This window comes from Centrocercus urophasianus, unplaced genomic scaffold, assembly GCF_019232065.1.
Source record: "Centrocercus urophasianus isolate 14NV4802_14NV808 unplaced genomic scaffold, USGS_Curo_1.0 seq_19, whole genome shotgun sequence".
Taxonomy (NCBI): Eukaryota; Metazoa; Chordata; class Aves; order Galliformes; family Phasianidae; genus Centrocercus; species Centrocercus urophasianus.
The window spans coordinates 21,251,834-21,270,983 of NW_024884744.1; the positions used below are offsets into that span (position 1 = coordinate 21,251,834).

At 39.4% G+C, this 19,150-nt stretch overlaps 1 protein-coding gene across 7 annotated transcripts in view; it reads right to left on the reverse strand.

The window, feature by feature from the left end:
• The window catches only part of WDR33 (WD repeat domain 33), a 62,359-nt gene that overhangs the window by 23,409 nt on the left and 19,800 nt on the right, over nucleotides 1–19,150 (reverse strand). For 5 of the 7 annotated variants that reach the window (XM_042820794.1, XM_042820792.1, XM_042820793.1 and 2 more), the window contains exon 7: nucleotides 18,974–19,071. In XM_042820794.1, coding sequence (XP_042676728.1) covers nucleotides 18,974–19,071 — 98 coding nt within the window. Of the gene's footprint in view, nucleotides 1–16,769; nucleotides 17,843–17,879; nucleotides 18,098–18,973; nucleotides 19,072–19,150 lie in introns of those variants that run through there. The other 2 variants (XM_042820797.1, XM_042820799.1) reach the window with 2 other exon arrangements.

Genomic DNA, 19,150 nt, shown 5'->3' on the forward strand with positions numbered 1-19,150 from the left:
TGAGGAGAGTCTGACATTAGCAGTGAATATTACGAGAAGCAATGCAAGGAAGGAACACAAAAACACAGCACTGATTTAGACAAAATTTCACGTCAACTTGAAGCTACTACAGAAATTGTGTGCATCCTAGACTTCATCGTGGGAAGTTAGCAAGTAGGGAAGAGGAAGGAAGCTGGGGGACACTACATAATTCATGAGCAGCTGGCCTGAAGCTATGCACTTCAACTACAAGAAGAACTAGAGTTGGAATGTTTAGTCCCAAACTCAGGGAAAACCCAGATACTTCTACAAAAGCTAAGAGTAAACCATCAATAATCATTTTCAGTATAACATCTTGTTATAAGCTCGTTACAGCTCTGCTGGTGATCCAGTTATCTCAAGAGAAAAGCAGAGTTTGTCCCTGCGCTGAGTGCCCAAACCCAAGCTCCAAACCACTGTTGTGGCCATGTGAACAGACACCTTTCAGCAAGCTGCTAAAAACCTACGGACCACATTGGGGATTGCAGCTAAAGAAGTTGTGTGAAGTCTTCTACTTTTCTCCAGTTTGATACGCCACTGCTTCCAAGGAAACCCAGAATCTTTTAATAAAAGTATCCAACAAAGACAGCTGAGATCCTTCAGTCAAACTGATCTTCCTTAATCCATTCTTTCAAATAGGTTTAAATGCCATTTGTGGCTGAGACTGCAGGGCAGGATCCTACTTTAAATCCCACTAAGGAGAGGCACTATCAACTGTCTTCTCTACCCGACAATCAGATGACTTCTAGAGATGGTGATGGTTACCTGGCTACTCAAAAAGAGGAACGCTTGGCCAGGCAGCTTTCCACTTTAAGGGAACATATACAGAATATATATATATATATATATATATATATACACACAGAGAAATATATGCACATACACAGAAATCTTTTTCTTGCCAATGAAAAAGTAGGCAAGCTACTTTTGATAGCTCATTTACTGATACAGAACCTCTCATAAGTACGAGCCCATTATCATTTTATGCAATGGAATCATGAGTTTCGGTACACAGAAGTCAGGAGAACAGTTCAAGGACAAATATTCCATGAGCAACTGCTCTCATGAGGTGAGAAGCAGTCAGCCCAGGTGTAAAGTGTGGGGACAAAAGAAAGACTGTCAGACTCTGCGTAGCCTCTAGGAAAGGATTTATTGGTCTCAGTAATCCAAGCACTTAGCAAGTATACGAGATCCAAGAAGGGACACATTGATAGAGACCACATAAACTGCTCTCTGCATTTTACAGCACCACTAGGACTGAGCAAACCAGGCAGCAGTGGGTCCACTGAAACAAGCTGGTGGCAGAAAGCAAAGCACATGGCACTGGCCCCAGTTACAAAGCACTGTTCTCCCTGTACAGAGATAAAGCTCAACAAATTGGAAAGCTCTCACCTCAAGGGCAAGGGATCAATTTTCAAACAACTGAAATATGAAAGGGCTGTGAGTTATGGAAAGTGTCAGTAACAAAAAAAAAAAAATGAGCAGCATATCAGGAAGAAAAAAATATGGCACATAAAATCATACAGTGACTCACAAACATATCTACTCTATTACTGATCTCAAGGCTAATGAAGAGAAACTAAGAAAGTGCATAGAAAACAGCATTTTCGGTGCAAAAAAAAAATGCAGGAGCAAAATAAGTTTGAATAATGTAACAGAGGCTTGACAGAACTAATATCTTCCATTGAAACTTTAACCAAGCAGTAAGAAAAAACTGAACTCAGGAAAGACAGAAACAAGGACTGTGTTATCGCAGCCTCGTTCCAAATTTCCACATTGCTGCTTACTTCTTTTAGCTTTCCTGTATCACCACCACACCTGCAGCCCATTCTCTTTCCATCCACCTATTCATTTTCAGATCTTTTGCAAAATCTTTTCCTCTTTCAGATTTAAAGACTGAAGCTCTGATTTAAGTAGAGAAATCCAAATCCTTTCATCTAAATTCTGAAAATAGGGCTCCTCCTTCAGCAACTGCTCTGTAGAGAGCGGCTGTGTAAGTATCAATAAAGCTCTAATAAATACCAAGCATCCTCATGTGTTTCTTTAAATTCCACAAGCACACAAACGAGCCCAACAGCAGAGTTCTCTGCATGAGATTGAACAGAGATGGGAGGGGAAAAAAGATGGCGCTGAAAACTTACCAGGTTTTAGGTTTAGGTTTTGTGCAACCTAAGCCTAACAAAGAAAGGGAGAGATGTCAGCAGGAAGAAATGGGATAAAGCAATCCAAAGAGCACTTAAATAACTCAGATGTATCAGAACCAGGAGGAGAAAAAAAAAAAAAGAGAACATCACAGTTGGTTGTGAGAGACAGAAAGGCCAAGGCAGGTTGCCAACAATTAAGCATCTCTAAACAACAATTGCTGATGGCAGTTGGTGGAAAATGCTGCTCTTGGAATCATTTACAGGTGTCAGAAGCAAATGGGAACAATAAAAGAGGTATTTGATTTTTTCACTAAAAAAAAATAGCGTGAGAAAGGTTTCCTATGTGACATATTAAGAGACTTCTCTTTCAAGACTGGAGCAGAGGATACAGGAATTAAACCATACCAAGTACAGATGGTTTGGATGCTTCTTTGAATCCTATGCTTCTTGAAATGACAACAGGGTATATATAAATGAGTAACTTCAAAGAAGTAATGACTATAAAAAAGACAAGACATGAGTTTTGCAGCCAGCACTGTGTTGTTTCCCTCTGTGTTACAGTCTGTGACCGAATCTATATTTGAATTTACAGGCGCATGCACACAGTACCATGTTAAAAAGCTCCAGAGTAAGTGTAAGAAGAATGATGTGGAGGTTTGCAGGAAAGCATCATTAAATCATATACAGTTATACCTCTATAGTAAGTGGATATCATGAATTAAGCAGAAAAACCTTCAACAAAGCCACATCTACAGCTGATGCAAACACCTTCCTGATGCCACTGCACACCCCTCCACACAAGCACCAAAAACACTGTCTTGAACTCTCTGAAGTTTAAAAAAAAAAATCTTTTAAAAGCTTTTTTTTTTTTTTTAAAAGCAGAGAAGAAATCAGATCTAATGACTGCACAAAATATGTGGGGAAAAATGAGAACCCAAGATAAGGAATGTTCATCTGTTAAATGCACGCATAGGAGAAAAGGAACAATCCAGACCACATCCACAAAAGTGCTGAGAAAAAAAACCTTTTTTTTCCCCTGAAATATTGATCTTGCCTGCAAAAATTCTTTGTTACAAGGCTACCACAGGACCATCTGTATTAGCAGTGGAATTTTCATGATTGCTATTCTGGGAATAGAAGTTGAAAACATATGCAAGTTATCTGTGGGCCATGACTTCCAGTTTCAGAGCAGTATTATGCATTATATGAAAACACCATCACAAAAGATACCTGCTATACCTCCATCGTGTGAGTGAGTCAATAGCTGTGTTAAAAAAAAAAGTGGTCTCAAATCACCAAAAGAAAATCTCAAGTAGATAATGAGAATTTAAAATAAAAGGCTGAACATAAGTGCTTACCTCACAGATAGTACAGAGAGCATCCAGAAAGAACCTTCTCACTATGGAGTCTAAGCTCCTTTCTATGTTTTGTTGCAGTTTTTAAGAGTTTGTAATCTTAGATGAAAAAAAATGAGAGAGGAAGTATAAAAAAATACCTTTCCAGTCTCAGAACTGTATAAACCAGCCCACAGAATAACAGTGAACTGGGTCCATATAGGAAAGCAGGGATGCGAAACAGAAGCTAAAAGGCAGTGCTTTTGGAAAAACAGCAAATGCCTGCAAAATAGCACAAGAACAAAGCATGTGGAATAGGAGCATAAGCAGTGAAGACACCATCACCATTAAAAGGCTGTTCTCCTGACCCCTGAATGGAACTGATCTGTGCTCTTCCAATAAAAACCATTTTACACTACTGTCTGTCTGTGCAGTGTTGAATTAAGCAGGCTGAGAAACGGGAAAGCGCAGCACTTCTCTTGTAGGAAGCTGGACTTTAGGAATCTTCTGTGAAATGAAATTACTGATAACTCGAGTCAGCGACTGCACAAGAAGTAGCAAAGCCTCAGCTCCCATGATACAGATATTTCTCCATATGCAGTCCCATTCAAACACTAACAGAAGCAGAGACCAAAGAAGATGACTTTCACAGAAGCCGGCATCTCTTGTTTTAGCACAGGATTTGTAAGAGCACACCAGTGCCAAGGGGGAAACCACTGAGGAGATGGAAAAACAAAGATATCTGCTGCTAAAATGGCACAAGATGACAGTTCTGCCAAATTCACACTTTGATTTTTAATATATTTGTTAATACAGCAACACTGTGGGAGCATCAAAGAACATTTTAACTTGAAAAAGTTAATAAAAAAAGGAAGCTTTATCAGGTACAATCCCATGTCAACAGTTTATTTTCAGTGCAAGTTAAAATACAGTTATTGCTTTAGTACACAGAATACACACCTTCATTAGACTAGTGTCTGGTTTTGGAACACATTCCCTTCTGAATTATCTGCTGCCAGATGATGCAGCATTACAAGTGTCAATGTGCCAAGAACACAACCAGCTGTGACACAGCACTACAGAGGACAAAAAGGTACAGCAGGTGGAGAAATACCTGGCTTGAAGGGTAACAGGTGGTTCATCTACTGATGATTAAGCTTCAATTATGGGTATGCCATCAGCAGCATCCTACACTCCTCCAGACAGCATAACAGCAATGCTGACCGTGATTCTGTATCAGTGCATCTTTTTCAGAAGAGAAAACACTAAGGAGTTCCATTTTTACACAATGCCTTTAGAGAGCTATGCATGACAGAAATCCTACTGCAAAACGAGCAGCAAAACATATTATTCCTGCTCTCAGGTACAAATGAGTAAACTTAGAGCCTAGTATAGATAACAGGATTTTAGGAATGGACTTTTCTTCTACTAAGTGAACAAAGAGAAACCTTGCCAGGGATGAGCTCCTACTAGATGAATACAGTTGCTCACCTTTCACTACCAGTAATTTATTCAGATAGGTTGGAGCTGCAGATCCATTCACATGACGCCATTGGTACACCATGTTCCTTAAATCAGCAGGTGTCCAGCTCACAGTAATTGGCAGCACAGTGATGGACCATATTAAATCGGAGAAAATGAATTTGCTTTTCACTCCTGCCCTGCATTCTGTGCAAGGATGGCAAAGAGTAGACACTGCAGGAGACATAACCTGATGCTCTTCATGTCTAGCAAATGCAAAATTAATTTCTAAGGTTACTCGTATGGCAGTCTCATAACATTAAATTCTAATATGCACTCCTGAAATTGCTCATTTTCAGGCACCATAACTAAACTGGTTTTGTTAGATCACTGCAATGTACAATGCTTCAAGAAACCCCACATGGCATTTTTCAGGAAAATTTCATGCCAACTCCTTACTGCATTTTGTCATCTTGCAAAAAAAATAAAAATTCAAATGTTCAAATATAACCAGGATATTGGAACAAAAATAATATTTTGTTCCATTAAATAGTTTATAACGGGTTAAAAATGACTTGATACTTCCAGTAAATAATTTCTCTAGAATAAATTATCATTATTAAAACCTCCTTTGAATTTCAGTAAAGGGCTATGGGCTTGCTAGATGTCCCAGTGACTATACCTGACAGGTCAAGATTCTGCAGACACTAATGCAAGTCCAACCATTGTGCAGAACACAGACACTTCATTACCAGTACTTCCCTCTAGGCTTACTGGGCACGGACATCATCATGCTGAAACTGTAGACTGAAACGCATACAGTCAGTGCACTTAGGAAGAAAGGCTGTATATTTCTTGAAGGATTCCCTGATGCAGGAAAAAGAAAACAGCAGGAGGAGAAGCACACAGCATGCCAAGAAGCCTCTGAGCAAGCAGGATGTTTTGTCAGACAGGAAGCAGCAGCAACATCTCCACAGCAATGGCTGGCAGGACAGCACTCGCAGCTTAAAGCCTCTGCCGTTCCAATTCTGTACTGTGAACACAGACTAAGTTTAATACCAGCATTAAAAATCCTGATTACACTTTTATAAACGCCTGCTTTGAAGCTGTCAGCAAGAGTAGCGCGTGGCAGCAATGACAAACCTAATATGCTGACACAGATGGCAAGAATGACCAACTTTCTCTGTTCCTTAGGAAACAAATTATACTCCTGATAAGCTCTGAATGGCACGAAAGACAGAGAACCTACCTTTGATCTCCGGAGCAATTCAATGCAATAACAAAGTTGTCTGAGCGCACTGAGCTTTTTATTTTCCTAGCCTCGACACCAAATGCTCACTTTCAAGTCTATGCATAACAGGGGTCTCCACATGGACAACTGTGATCTACAGAAACACACAGTCATGGACATCGTTGATATCAGTTGTCACAAGAAATAACAAATTGGCCAAAATAATGACGACTATGGGACAAAACACATGGCAGAGATAGCACCTCTTACACTGGCTTTAGGTAAGTGGAAAACCTGCTAGGGAAGCAAGAGTTAAGCACTGCTGTGAGAGTTTGATAGCGTGGAGCGAGCTCTGCAGGGAAGATATGATCTCTCATTACCCACTATGCCAGCTAACCTAAAATGAGGCAAGACTGAGTCCATAACACAGGTTACTGGGACTTTACATTTTTCTTACATCTTTTTTTTTCTTACTATGCCAGCTTGTCTAAGTTAAAGCAATTTTTCTGAGTAACTATCGTGTATAAATGAGAAAGAGCAAAAGGTAAGATTCTTCTTGACCAAGCAGAGCCAGCAGCAACACTGCAACACACCAAGCAGAGATCTTGCCAGTAGCAAGAGAACAGAGACCTCCCATGCTATGCTATACACAAGTGTGCCTGAGAGCTGCCCACAAAGTACTGCTCACTGGTACCCAATAATCACAATTCAGAAGGAGGAACTGCATTACAGATTTTGGGAGGAGGTGTTCTTCCTTTCTAAGCTCATCGTTAGCAGTCATAAAGATCCCTGCACTTTCTCCACTAACAACTGAAATTCCATTTCATTGGATTTGTGTTATATCTTGAAATTGTAGAATTTTCTCAGAGAAAAACAGAAACAACAGAGTAAGTCTGATTAGAGCTTAGCAAAGAATGATTCAAGAGGAAGGAATTTCTCATTTCCTGTTGACTTTAAGCTAATTTGCAGTCTCAAAATTACATTTACTATTTTGCAGTCTTGTGCAAATACACTTAAACTTGAACATTAAATAGTTTGTTTTCAACAAAAAAAGGCAGTGAGGACCTGGGATAGTGTATTCAGTTGGTTATGCCCACACCTATCTGGACCAGCTTTTGCTTGGGAGCAAAAATACATTTTCTAACGCCTCCTTTACCTGCAGAGAAAGAAGGTTTAAGAACACACTCAGGTCTACTTGCAGCTCTCTGCAGAACTCAGACAGATGATCCAGAAAAATGTATGTTCAAGGACAGTAATGGCAAAGCAGATGGACAAAAAACCATGCACATTCAATTTAAAGAGGAAAGTAGTATCTAAATTGCGTTTCGTTCTTCTTTGAAAGCAAGAAAAATAGACTGATGCTTGTGGGTATATTTTGAGGCTTTACAGCACTGTATACACAACACATTTCAAGACAACAGAATTTTGAAACAAAGAAGGAAGCAGGAAACTAATATTAAATACCTCCAATGTGCTGTTTGGTAATCATGAAAGCTGGATCCTTACAGATACTGAAATTACATACGCATACAGAGCCATGGAGGCAAGGCTAAGAAGTCAAATCACTTGGATTTTCTGTTCCTTTCTTTCCCTTCTGGCAAAAGAAAAAGGGAACTCAGTATCATAAGATCACAGCATGTCAGGTTGGAAGGAACCTCAGGATCCTCTAGTTCAATCTCCTGCTCAAAGCTGTAAGGTCAGAACAGGTTGCTCATCGTTTTATCTATTTTCATCTTGAAAGCCTCGAAGAACACAGCATGGTATCTAAAATTCAGCAGAGCTCTCACACTGTTCCACTGCACCAGTAGGAGAACAGTGGAAAAAGATGAAAAATCTCACAGTAAAAATGGTATTCTGAATGACTTCCAGTGGATTACAGGAGGAGACAAATGGTATGTTGTCTGTTTTTAATTAGAACTATTAATTCTGTCATAATATTTGCTTTCACAGTGGCAACATTTCTGGAAGATCAAGCGAGTTTCAACTCAAATTTCTGGGCATTCCTATAAAAGGGAAATTACTTACCTGTGAATATCAAGCACACATCCAGTTGTGCTAGGCATTTCTAACTACAAAAGAACCACGAAAATTGTCTTTATAAAGGAGAATGTTTCACTTTCTTTTGAAATTCTACGCTGATGGGAAGTCGGATGCAGGAAGGAATTTCTTCATTCAATTGAAAGATACAGATTTTAATGTTTGCGTGTATCCATCATTTATAAAGCCAGAAAGAACCTCAGTTTTTGATGAAAAACAGTTCTTAATGAACATTAAGCCTTATTTTGAAGTCCTGCTATGTAAATTCTGAACTAAATACTTAAAAGCTATGTCTTCCTTGAGGCGTGCTGAACAATAAACTAGAGCAGGACTGCCTTGGAGGACAGACAGCAGCCAGCTTTAAAGACAAGTTCAAATCTCAAAAAGTTCTATAAATATTTACACTTCGTTTTCCTTAACATCTTTTGAAAATGGTAATTGCTAATGAAATCACCAGAAACTGCATTGTGAGCTACACCTTGCACTGGAAGGGCAAGAACAGATCCAGTTCAGCTGCCAGTGTATGGAGCATTAGCGTCTCCCTTCAAAGAAAGGTTTTTAAAGTGATGTAGGATTTACAACTAAGATTTTAATGTAAAACTCAAAATACATTTCCTTCTCCATCATTAAAAATAAATAAATTATTCCAGTTACGGCAGAAAATGTGCATTTGCACACACACCAGAAGGCAGGATTTGCTTTTACTACTAAAAGGTATTTTTTTCCCCAATTTTAAGCTTCAGCTTTTCTGAAGGCAAATTTTTAGTTTACTTCCTGAGACTTTTGGAGCTCAGTGGGAGCACTCTGCTCCTCTTCCAGCCCTACAGTTCTTAACGCTGTTTCTCAGGTCAGGCTCATGCGTACATAAGCTGCTTTAAAACTTATCAGGTAAGCAAAAAGGTACATACATTTTACATGGATGCAAAACACACTCATATATATATATATATATATATATATATATATATATATATATATAAGAATAAACAAATATTGAGGAAATACTGCATTTTGAAAGAAACACAGCTAACCTGTGCTTTAGAACTGTCGAACATATGGCCAGAATGGGAAGGGCAGCAGAACTGTACGTGTCAGGTGCTTCCACTGAGATAACAATTACAGAGAGTGAGCTCAACTCTCTGTGGTGCAAGAAGCATTCACCTGGCACTGGACATGGAAAATAAATCTTTATTGTGCTTGCACGCTTAATGTAAAAATTAGTTTTTGTAGAACTCTGCAGCATATACGTGCTTTGAATACACCACAATTGAAGCAATTCAGCAAGACTTGGGTCTGAATAGCAACACTGCGTGTTCTAGTTTTAGAGCATTTAAATAAACAAAACTTGGGATAGAATAACGAAGACCCACAGCACTTCTTGGGGGAGGTTAAAAAATAAATTGAGTTTCCAATCAACCTCCACAGATAGCATTCTGTCTCTGCTAGGCAGGAACTATGGCACTACTCACTAAAATAGCACTCCATACTTCTCTTCAACATGAGTACAGGATGTGTTCCTGGCCATACTCACACTCACCAATCTAAAATCGGGCCTGAGAACATACAATTTGATTTAATCTGGGAAAAATGCATGTGGATGCAGATGGATATGCACACGTGCTTCCACATACAGTGCAGTGTACGTACATGTACACAGTGCATGTGTCTGCTTGTGTTTGCTCACAACAGCTTTCAAGTGTGCCACTCAGTCCCTTCTCTAGCCTTCTCTTGTTCTTGTGGCACAGTTTGCCCCCATTTATCCCTGCAGTGCCAGGAGCAGAACTACTTGCAATTTCTGCAACTTCATTTTCCTCTCAGCTGGATGGGGCTGTGAGCAACTGGGCTATGGGAGGCATCCCTGCCTATAGCAGGGGGTTGGAACAAATGATCCTAAAGGTCCCTTCCAATCCAAACCATTCTATCATTCTATGACCTCCTCATGCTGCCTCTTTACAATCATTACTCCATCTGCTGTTTTATTAATTTTTATTTCTGCACTGACACTGCCTCCCACATTTTCTTTCCATTTGCTACAATAGACATCTCCAGCCACTTTACAGCCAGGTGTTTTTCAGGATTCTTATCTACCCCTTTCTCCTGCTCTGCTGCGTATTGCCTTTACAGTATGTTCCCCCATTTCTCTTTTGACTCTGTCTTCTACAAATGACACATGAGATGAGCAGGACAACTCATTTCTCATAATAAGTAAAGAAGGCCAGGCAAGTAGGGCAGAGAAAAAAAAGTGCTACTGTATTTTAGGGAAAACGTGCAAGCTTTGTCTTCCAGTGCCAGGCTGTCCACATGAACATACAGCATTATGTAACACAACGCCGTGACAGCACTACTCATATGATCAAACTTGATGGAAAGTGCTTCGTTCCTAAACCCAGAGCATCACTCTGAGCTTATGTCCTGCTACTGCTTACCTAATAGTCTGAAATAACTGCAGCGTGAACAATTATGCAAAAGGAAATATCAAAGGCTTTGCAAAATATCTATGCTTACCCAGACATACAAAAGCTTTTGAACTTATTTGCTGTTAAAAAATTGAAAAAAAAAAAAAAAAAAAAAAGTTCTGTTTAATTGTTTAATCTACACACTAAAGAGAACTGGTTGAGAAGCTTGCAAGGAAAGCTTCTACAGAGAGACAAGGATCATTTTTCAGTAAGGATATATAGATAGGTATATATATATATATGTAAGACTTCTAATATTTCTTAAGAAATACCATATTTCTATAGGAATCTAAGTCCAGATTTCATTAAAGACATTAAGAGCCTAATTCTGAGCATGTATCTGCTTAAGATTATATCCGAAAAGATGAGTTACTAAAAAAAACTTGCATAAGACTAACTCAGACCATTTTGCTTCTGCTGGAATCTTCAATCTGACCAACATTCACAAGTAGATACAAGGAAGCCACCACCCATAACACACACAGTCTGTATGCATTTCAACTACTGCCCTTGTGCCAAGATAGAAGAATTGATTTTTATCTCACCATGGGTATTTAATCAATAGTGTAGTTGGGGAGTTTTTCCATTGGCATCAATGAAATCTGATCACAGTATTGTTTCTATCTCAAAACCAGTAAGAGCTTTAGGATAAAACTCATGCACCTGGATCAATGGTTCGTGCTGTAGATGAGACCAAGGACACTGTGTACTGTCTGAATGTAATCACAACTCCACAGTGAAGTTCTCATTGCTGCATGTATGTACTAACAAGATGCACAAAAGGTGTCACCTAATCCAGAATTCATCTACCACCTGTTACTGGTAGCAGGTGGGAGGATGCAGATGCAAAAACCCAAGTGCTGCAATTACGTAACTTCTGAAAGAAATATCTTGTGTTTCAGCAGCACTAAGAGTTGGCTGTCCTACAACAGCCAGTCACGGGTCTTGCAGTATTGCCTCTCCAAGCTTAACAAAACTGATTACTCTTTTTTTAGCATGAAATTTCCCTCAGAGTCAATATGACAGATTATACAGCTTGGAAACTCAGGATATTTTAACAGAACTGTAATAAAGACCAAACACTTTAGGCATATAAGAGACAGCCAGCTCCGAGTGCAACCTTCAGCAGTTTCCATTTCCCCCAGCACTGTTTCAGAGATCAGAGCAAAAGCAATATGAAGCTACTCTTAAGCACCATATATTTTTTTTAATAATCACCTTTTAATCACAGGATCCTAGGAACTCAAGCATAGTTGATAAAAATAATTGTTTCTGCTCAAGGTGGAACATTTCACAAAAAGAAAATCTGACAGAAGTCAAAAGAGGAGGAAGATTCTCAATTCTCAGATTTTTACATTGAACACAAACAGAATTCAGTATTTTAAGAATACCTACCTATAATACCTCTTATATTATAAAACTTCCCACAGAGAGAAAACCAAAATGCCAAAGCCTTGCAAGACACTTACAGGAAGAAAGTTGAGTTGTTAGATGACACCCGAATATTTTATAGCAGTGTTAAGCCAGGAGATGCTGGATTCTTCCTATCTACTAGGAGAATTGTATCCAGTATCCTGACAAGTAGCAGAACTACTGAGACAACTGACGAGCTCATGAAAATATCTGCACACGTGTATCAAATCTGTGAAAAGAGAGAAGCTGTAGGAAAATCTACTTTGCTTGATGAAGCTGGAAACTGAAGTTGGTGGCCCTGCATGTGGCAGGGGGTTGGAGATTCATGATCCTTGAGGTCTCTTCCAACCCTGGCCATTCTGTGACTCTGTGATACTGTATTCCTCACTCAAAAGACAAGTGCAAGATTTCCTAAGAAGATGAAAAAGTGAAAGCCAGCAGAAAACAGAACATACCAAGAACTTTCTACTCGTGCAACTCCAAAAAAGAATGAACAGGAACAGTACTATGCATCCAACAGAACAAAAGGGCTCCTGTCTCACTGAGAGTGTCACAATGTGTTAGATTGAGCAAAAGTCACCTGAAGTACTTAAGAGTGAAAAAACATCCCTCACACATTAACATCCCAGTAATCTACCTAGCATTGTTTGCACTTGAAACACGTGAAAAGTTTGATGCATAGCTGTTCAGAGTTAACTGCAGACTTTGCTGCTACTTACTCCTCACTCCATCCCAAGCACTGCTTTGGCAATGGCAATGAAGATTCATAAAAGTCAATGCCACGCAACATAAACAGCATACTAAAACCCATCAAGAAAGAAAATATTTAACTGATACAATATTGACATTTCAAACACTATCTTCAGTTTTTTTTTTTTCAGTTCAAAAATTGAAGGATTTGCCTCCTTTATTTCAACACGGTTGGTGCCAGTATCAAACACATATCCATCTTGAGCTTTTGCTTTCAGGAAAAATCCTTCTAATGTTCAGCCATACAGAGATGCATCAGCAAACTAAGATGTATCAGATATACCAGAGAACCTGACAACAAGAAGCAGCACGCTGCCACTGAAATTCAAAGGTTCAGATACTATAGCTGCTTAAAAAAAAACAGTATCAGCATATATACATTTATTGAATTTGTTGGGTTTTCTACAAAAACAAGGAAAACAAGATAAACCTCAAAAGAAAAGGAAAATATAGTGAAATGGCAGCTTCAATATTTCTTTTCTTTTAAATGATCCAACATGGAGTTCAATTACATGCCAAGAAAGGTAACAGTTTTTGAGGCTATACTACTTTAAAGGCTAAGAGATAGCTAGCAGCACGTGTTTAAAATCAAAGGATGAAAAATGAAGACAGTTCTGGCTAGTTCCACTTCCCAGGTCCCTTTTAAACTATTTAACATATATTCTCTAAATTTAAGTACAAAGTTTCCTATTTGCTGAAGGTAGTGGACAGCAAGAACTGTGAAGAGATCCCTCACCTGCAGGCAGAAAGCTCAAGGTGTACAACCTGCACAGGTTAGTTCAATAATCAGACATTACATGAGATTTTATTTGCTGATGAAGATCCAGAAACAGAGTAGAACGAAGGAAGGAAAGAAGAAAAACCATCTTCAGTTACTTCAGCACAGTAATTGTGGAGATAGCTTTTCACATCTTGTGAGAAAACAGACAGTACAGCTTACCAGAACTACAGTGACTTCACGTGTGTGTGTGTATGCACACAGGTGTTATTTTGTAGGTAATGAGGGTTTGTACTGCTGTTAAGCCTGAAGACATTCCTAGCAGAACAATGTCATTAAATACACAAGAAAAAAAGACCTTCCTTAGGAGTAGCTCAGTGCACCCTAAGAAGTTACGTTCTGTTACAAACTGCGATCTTTAAACACAGAGGAAGGACTTGTAAAGGAATTGTGACTTCTTTTTATTGTTTCAGTTGGAATATGAAAAATCTTTCGTTATATCTACTATGTTGGCTAGAAGGTAACTTACTGTATTGTTCTGTTCTACAAACAGAAAATTGACCTACAAAACATCCGAAGAAGTCCTGGCTCACCATCCTTCACCAAGCTGGGTAGAGCCAATTTGTCCAAAAAAACTATTCAGACCAGGCAACCTCTGGAGCTCAGAACAAAAACCCTACAGTCCTCTCAAGCAGAAATTTCAACTCGATTTTGTGTGCATCACTGTGAAAGGAAGGAAATGGAACAGCAGAGGAACTGATACAAAATACATTTGTAGCTTCCCAACTGATAGTTTCACTCTGGGAATAACGAAGGGATCATGTGTTTTGTAACAAACTACCCAAAATTAGACCCAACAGCCAGAGATTCATAATCACTTGGCAAATCCCTGGTAACAATCATTTCTCAATAAAAATAAATAGACATCAGACATTCACTGCCTCCTCTTCTGTCCCCATTCCAGTGTTTCCAATTTAATTAGGACTATTAAAATCCATTAATGTGTAATATTTAAGTTAGAAGTGGGAACTGTTACACGAGCCCTGGCATTTTCACTGCAGTTAGCGAGAACGAAGAGCTGGTAAGTGCTTTGTCACCATTACTGCAAACAGACGTGCAGAGTCACAGTCCTAATGTGAAAACTAAGTGCTGATATTCTGTATTCTGTTTTCTATGTCTTGATATTTTGAAAAAGCTTTTTTTTTTTTTTTTTTTTTTAAAAAAACGTTTAAATTCTACCACTGCATTTTAGCAAGTACAACCCACTGTTGCTGTTACCATCATTTTAAGATGACAGCATTACAGAAATTAATACTGGCATAACTTCTGGTGCAGAATTAGGAAATTAGGAATCAGAAACAGCAGCTTTGCTTCAGGAGAAAAGATGGACTACAGTTGGGTTGAGGAAACACAAACACGTAAGTGACTGAGACTTGATGCCATTTCTTCCAAAGTGATTTCCTCCAAGATGAATTACTTAAAAGATTATTCCCCAAGAATTCAAGATTTTAAACCCATTGACTTACTTATGGTATTAAAATGGGCTCAACATAATCAAGAGAGTTAGGTGAAGTGGACTATGAATCATAGAATCATAGAATCACCAAGGTTGGAAAAGACCTAAAAGATCACCCAGTCCAACCGTTCTCCTATTCCCAACAGCTCCTACTAAACCATGTCCCTCAACACAGCATCCAGCCTTTCCTTGAACACCCCCAGGGTCGGTGATTCCACCACCTCCCTGGGCATCCATTCCAGTGCCTGACCACCCTTTCTGAAAAGTAATACTTCCTCATGTCCAGCCTGAATCTCCCCTGCTGTAGCTTGAAGCCATTCCCCCTGGTCCTATCACTAATGACACGAGAGAAGAGGCCGACCCCCAGCTCACTACAACCTCCCTTCAGGAAGTTATAGAGAGCAATGAGGTCTCCCCTGAGCCTCCTCTTCTCCAGGCTGAACGTTCCCAGCTCCTTCAGCCTCTCCTCATATGGCCTGTGTTCCAGACCCCACACCAGCTTTGTTGCTCTCCTTTGAACACGTTCCAGGGCCTCAATATCTTTCTTGCAGTGAGGGGCCCAAAACTGGACACAGTACTCGAGGTGCGGCCTCACCAGTGCTGAATACAGGGGAACAATCACCTCTCTGCTCCTGCTTGCAACACTGTTTCTTAGGCAAGCCAGGATGCCATTGGCCTTCTTGGCCACCTGGGCACACTGTCGGCTCATATTCAGCCAAGCATCAATCAATACCCCCAGGTCCATCTCCTCTACGCCGTCCTCCAGCCACACCGCCCCAAGCCTGTAGCGTCGCCTGGGGTTGTTGTAGCCCAAGTGCAGGACCCGGCATTTGGCCTTGTTGAAACTCATCCTATTGGCTTCAGCCCAGCTCTCCAGACTGTCCAGATCCCTCTGCATGGCCTCGCTACCCCCAGGCAGATCCACACTTCCAGCCAATTTGGTGTCATCTGCAAATTTACTGAGGGTGCACTCGATGCCCTCATCGAGGTCATCAATCAAGATATTGAAGAGGACAGGCCCCAGCACCGACCCCTGGGGAACACTGCTCACAACCGGTCGCCAGCTGGATTTGACTCCATGATTCAACTGATTATCACATAAATCTAACTGAAGAACCCACCTACCATGCACCAGAAAGGCACGATGGCAGAAACAGCAGCAAAGCAGCATACATCAGGGAGAAGCTGGGCAGCAAAGGGACACGTTAAAGAAAAAGGGCCCAGAACTTATGGCATTATGAAGAACAAAACAGGGAGTACTGTTTATTTTTGCTTTGAAAAATAAGGAAGCTGGACACAATTAATACACTCTACCTTGTGGCTTTGCCTACAGAAAACATTGTGTAGCCTACTGCAGACAGTTGAAAACTTGAGCAAAATGTTTTTAAAAGTCCCATGTAAGTTAGGGCTTCCCATTTGTTTTCTCAGTCCTTAGAAAGCAAGACTAGAACTGCTCACTTAGATCACTTTCATCAAATAACGAAAATAAATCGTATCTGTTCATTCTAGTGCAAACAAGTAATAAGTCTGTAATCAGTTTGCAGCATGTTGTCCTTCCTATACCAGCAAGGCTTATCCCACTACTGCTGCTGATCTTTACAGAACTGCTCTAAAAGCCTTCTGTAACATAAAAGTCCTTAAGCTTGTTTTTTAATTATACTGAAAAATTAGTAGGAATAACCATACATGGGTATTTTATCCTGAGCAAGAAACTTTTTTAATGAACACATCTGACTGTAAACCAACAGTTTCACTTGAATTTGAACTTCAGTCAGATTAGCTAAAGAGGGCTATCATACACTAAACAAAGTCGTTTTTTTAGTATCAGAACTGTAGAATCACTTCAACTTCACAGCATCAATATGAATCAGCATAGGTGAAGCATGGATTGCAAAGGTAGGAAACAATCATTCCTGACCACAGTATTTGTCACAAACATTTTTATACATCATGAACTGTATTTTTAGCGAAGTTCCATCAGAATTTCAATCGACAGATCACTGATTCTGGGATCACTTTTTCAAGGTTCCACTAAAACAAAGCATTTCTATGAGCAGAATGCAAGCGGAGATGCAAAAAGCTGAAGATCAGTTTCTCAAAGGTTTAATTAAGCACTGAACTCCTAGCAATGAATGAAAGCTCGTATTTCCCATGAAGCACACTACTTAAATCCTTCCCATGCAGCTCTCCAAAATATGTCTTCTGACCAGTTGCATGGTTTTAAGGACTAAAACCAAAACTAAATTTGCAAGTGATGTAAAAACATTTCCCTCCTTACTCCACAAACACTCAGGGTTTGGGTTTGTAGGGATATTCAGTTGATTGGTGCTTTTTTTTCTGGTGTTGGTTACACAGGGATTTTCTTTTTGTTTATCTCACACTAGAGATCAAATAATTGAAATAAAATTGTGCTCCACCCAATTTTATCCGGAGATATGGAAAGAAGTTTTGAGAATATTTCCAACTTGCAAAAAATAAAGTATATTGTGGGTACACTGTACAAGAAGCAGCAAAGATTCCTTATAGAACTATTTTGCAAACTAAAAATCGGAGACTGTGATGTGTAAGTTGTAAGAAATTAAAGCATAATTCCATTTGAGATGTGGCCACAATCAGAAGGTGACAGAAGGAAATGTAAGCTCTGTTTCCTCCATGCCTTCCTCCTGCCTTATGCAGAACATAGCAAGAACGTTAAGAGAACCAGAGTTTATTGTAATCTCAACAGCTCTGCACGGAGGCAGTCGCCATTTCCTCCTGCAAATACCTGGAGGAGGGTACAGAATATTTACAGTGCAGAATGGTTTCTTCATGCTTTACAAAAGAATTAACTCTTATATCTTTTTTGGTCCTTCTAGAATAATTAATCTATATGATAATAGCCTACAGATTTCCTTGCCAGCTCCTATAAAAAATACACCTTAAGTAATGCTTACACACAGCTTCAGACAAGAAAACTATCATCCCAAGCATGACGAAGCCCAGTATCTTTTCCAGGTGGTGATGTTTAGTAAAAGAAGAGCTTAAGAGTCAAGAGAAACAGAGAGAGATGGACTTAATAAAACACCCAACGCAGGTCCAAGTTGGAGACGTGATTTAAACAACAAAAATCCTCCTTAGACCGGGAAAGCAATGAACAAGCTAAAACACCTGAAAACACACTTCCATGTTTTTATTGCATGTCTTCTTTGCAGTTTATCTGCATGACCACAACCTCCAATCTCACAGCTACCTTTAATATATACTCCTACTTTTAATATATTCTCTGATAGAAATAGCTATTAAAAGCTATTATACTATTATACTATCTATAACTGTAGAAAGAGAAAGCTCTACACAGCCAGTTGAAAGGCAACAGAATATCACACAGATGTGGGACAGAAAATTACTGGACTAAAGCTAGGATTATTTGTGATCAAAACGTAGTCATATTCTCTACCTAAATACCATCCTTCTATTAAGAACTGAGAAACAGTTAAACGCCTTGGCTCTCATAGATCAGAACAGAAGGTACTCATTAAAAAAATGGAATCCTCTGCATGAAAGTGTGTGCTCTGAAGGAAAAGTGTCCACAAAGACAGAAGTCTGGAGAAAGGTGTATGTATCTCTGATCTAGAAACAGTAGTTTCTACCAATGTTAGGGGTGGAAAAATGTCCTTATAGTTATCTCCATTGTTTAGAGTTTAAGTGGACAGTAAACAGTGTAATGCCATTGTGAACTGTGCCGTGAGTCTAAGGCACCAGCAACAGCAGCCAAACAATAACTTGCTTGGAGGATTTAAGACAGGGATGTAATACCAAAAATGTAGACAAGCTGATAGTTCTGTATGGTGAATACCTAGTCAAAAAAAGATTCCCCCTCTTGAAATACCCCAATCAGTACTTTTGGTACACATACCTCGAAGAATTCTCTCCTCATGGCAACGTAGAAAGTCCCAGATTCTAACAGTGCCGTCGTCAGAGCATGTAGCAAATTTATTATCCGTGGGTGAGAAACTGTTACATGAAGACACACAGCAGGGGAAAGAAGTCAGCATTTAACAGATTATCTATGCTTCTCAGACAGGGCAAAATT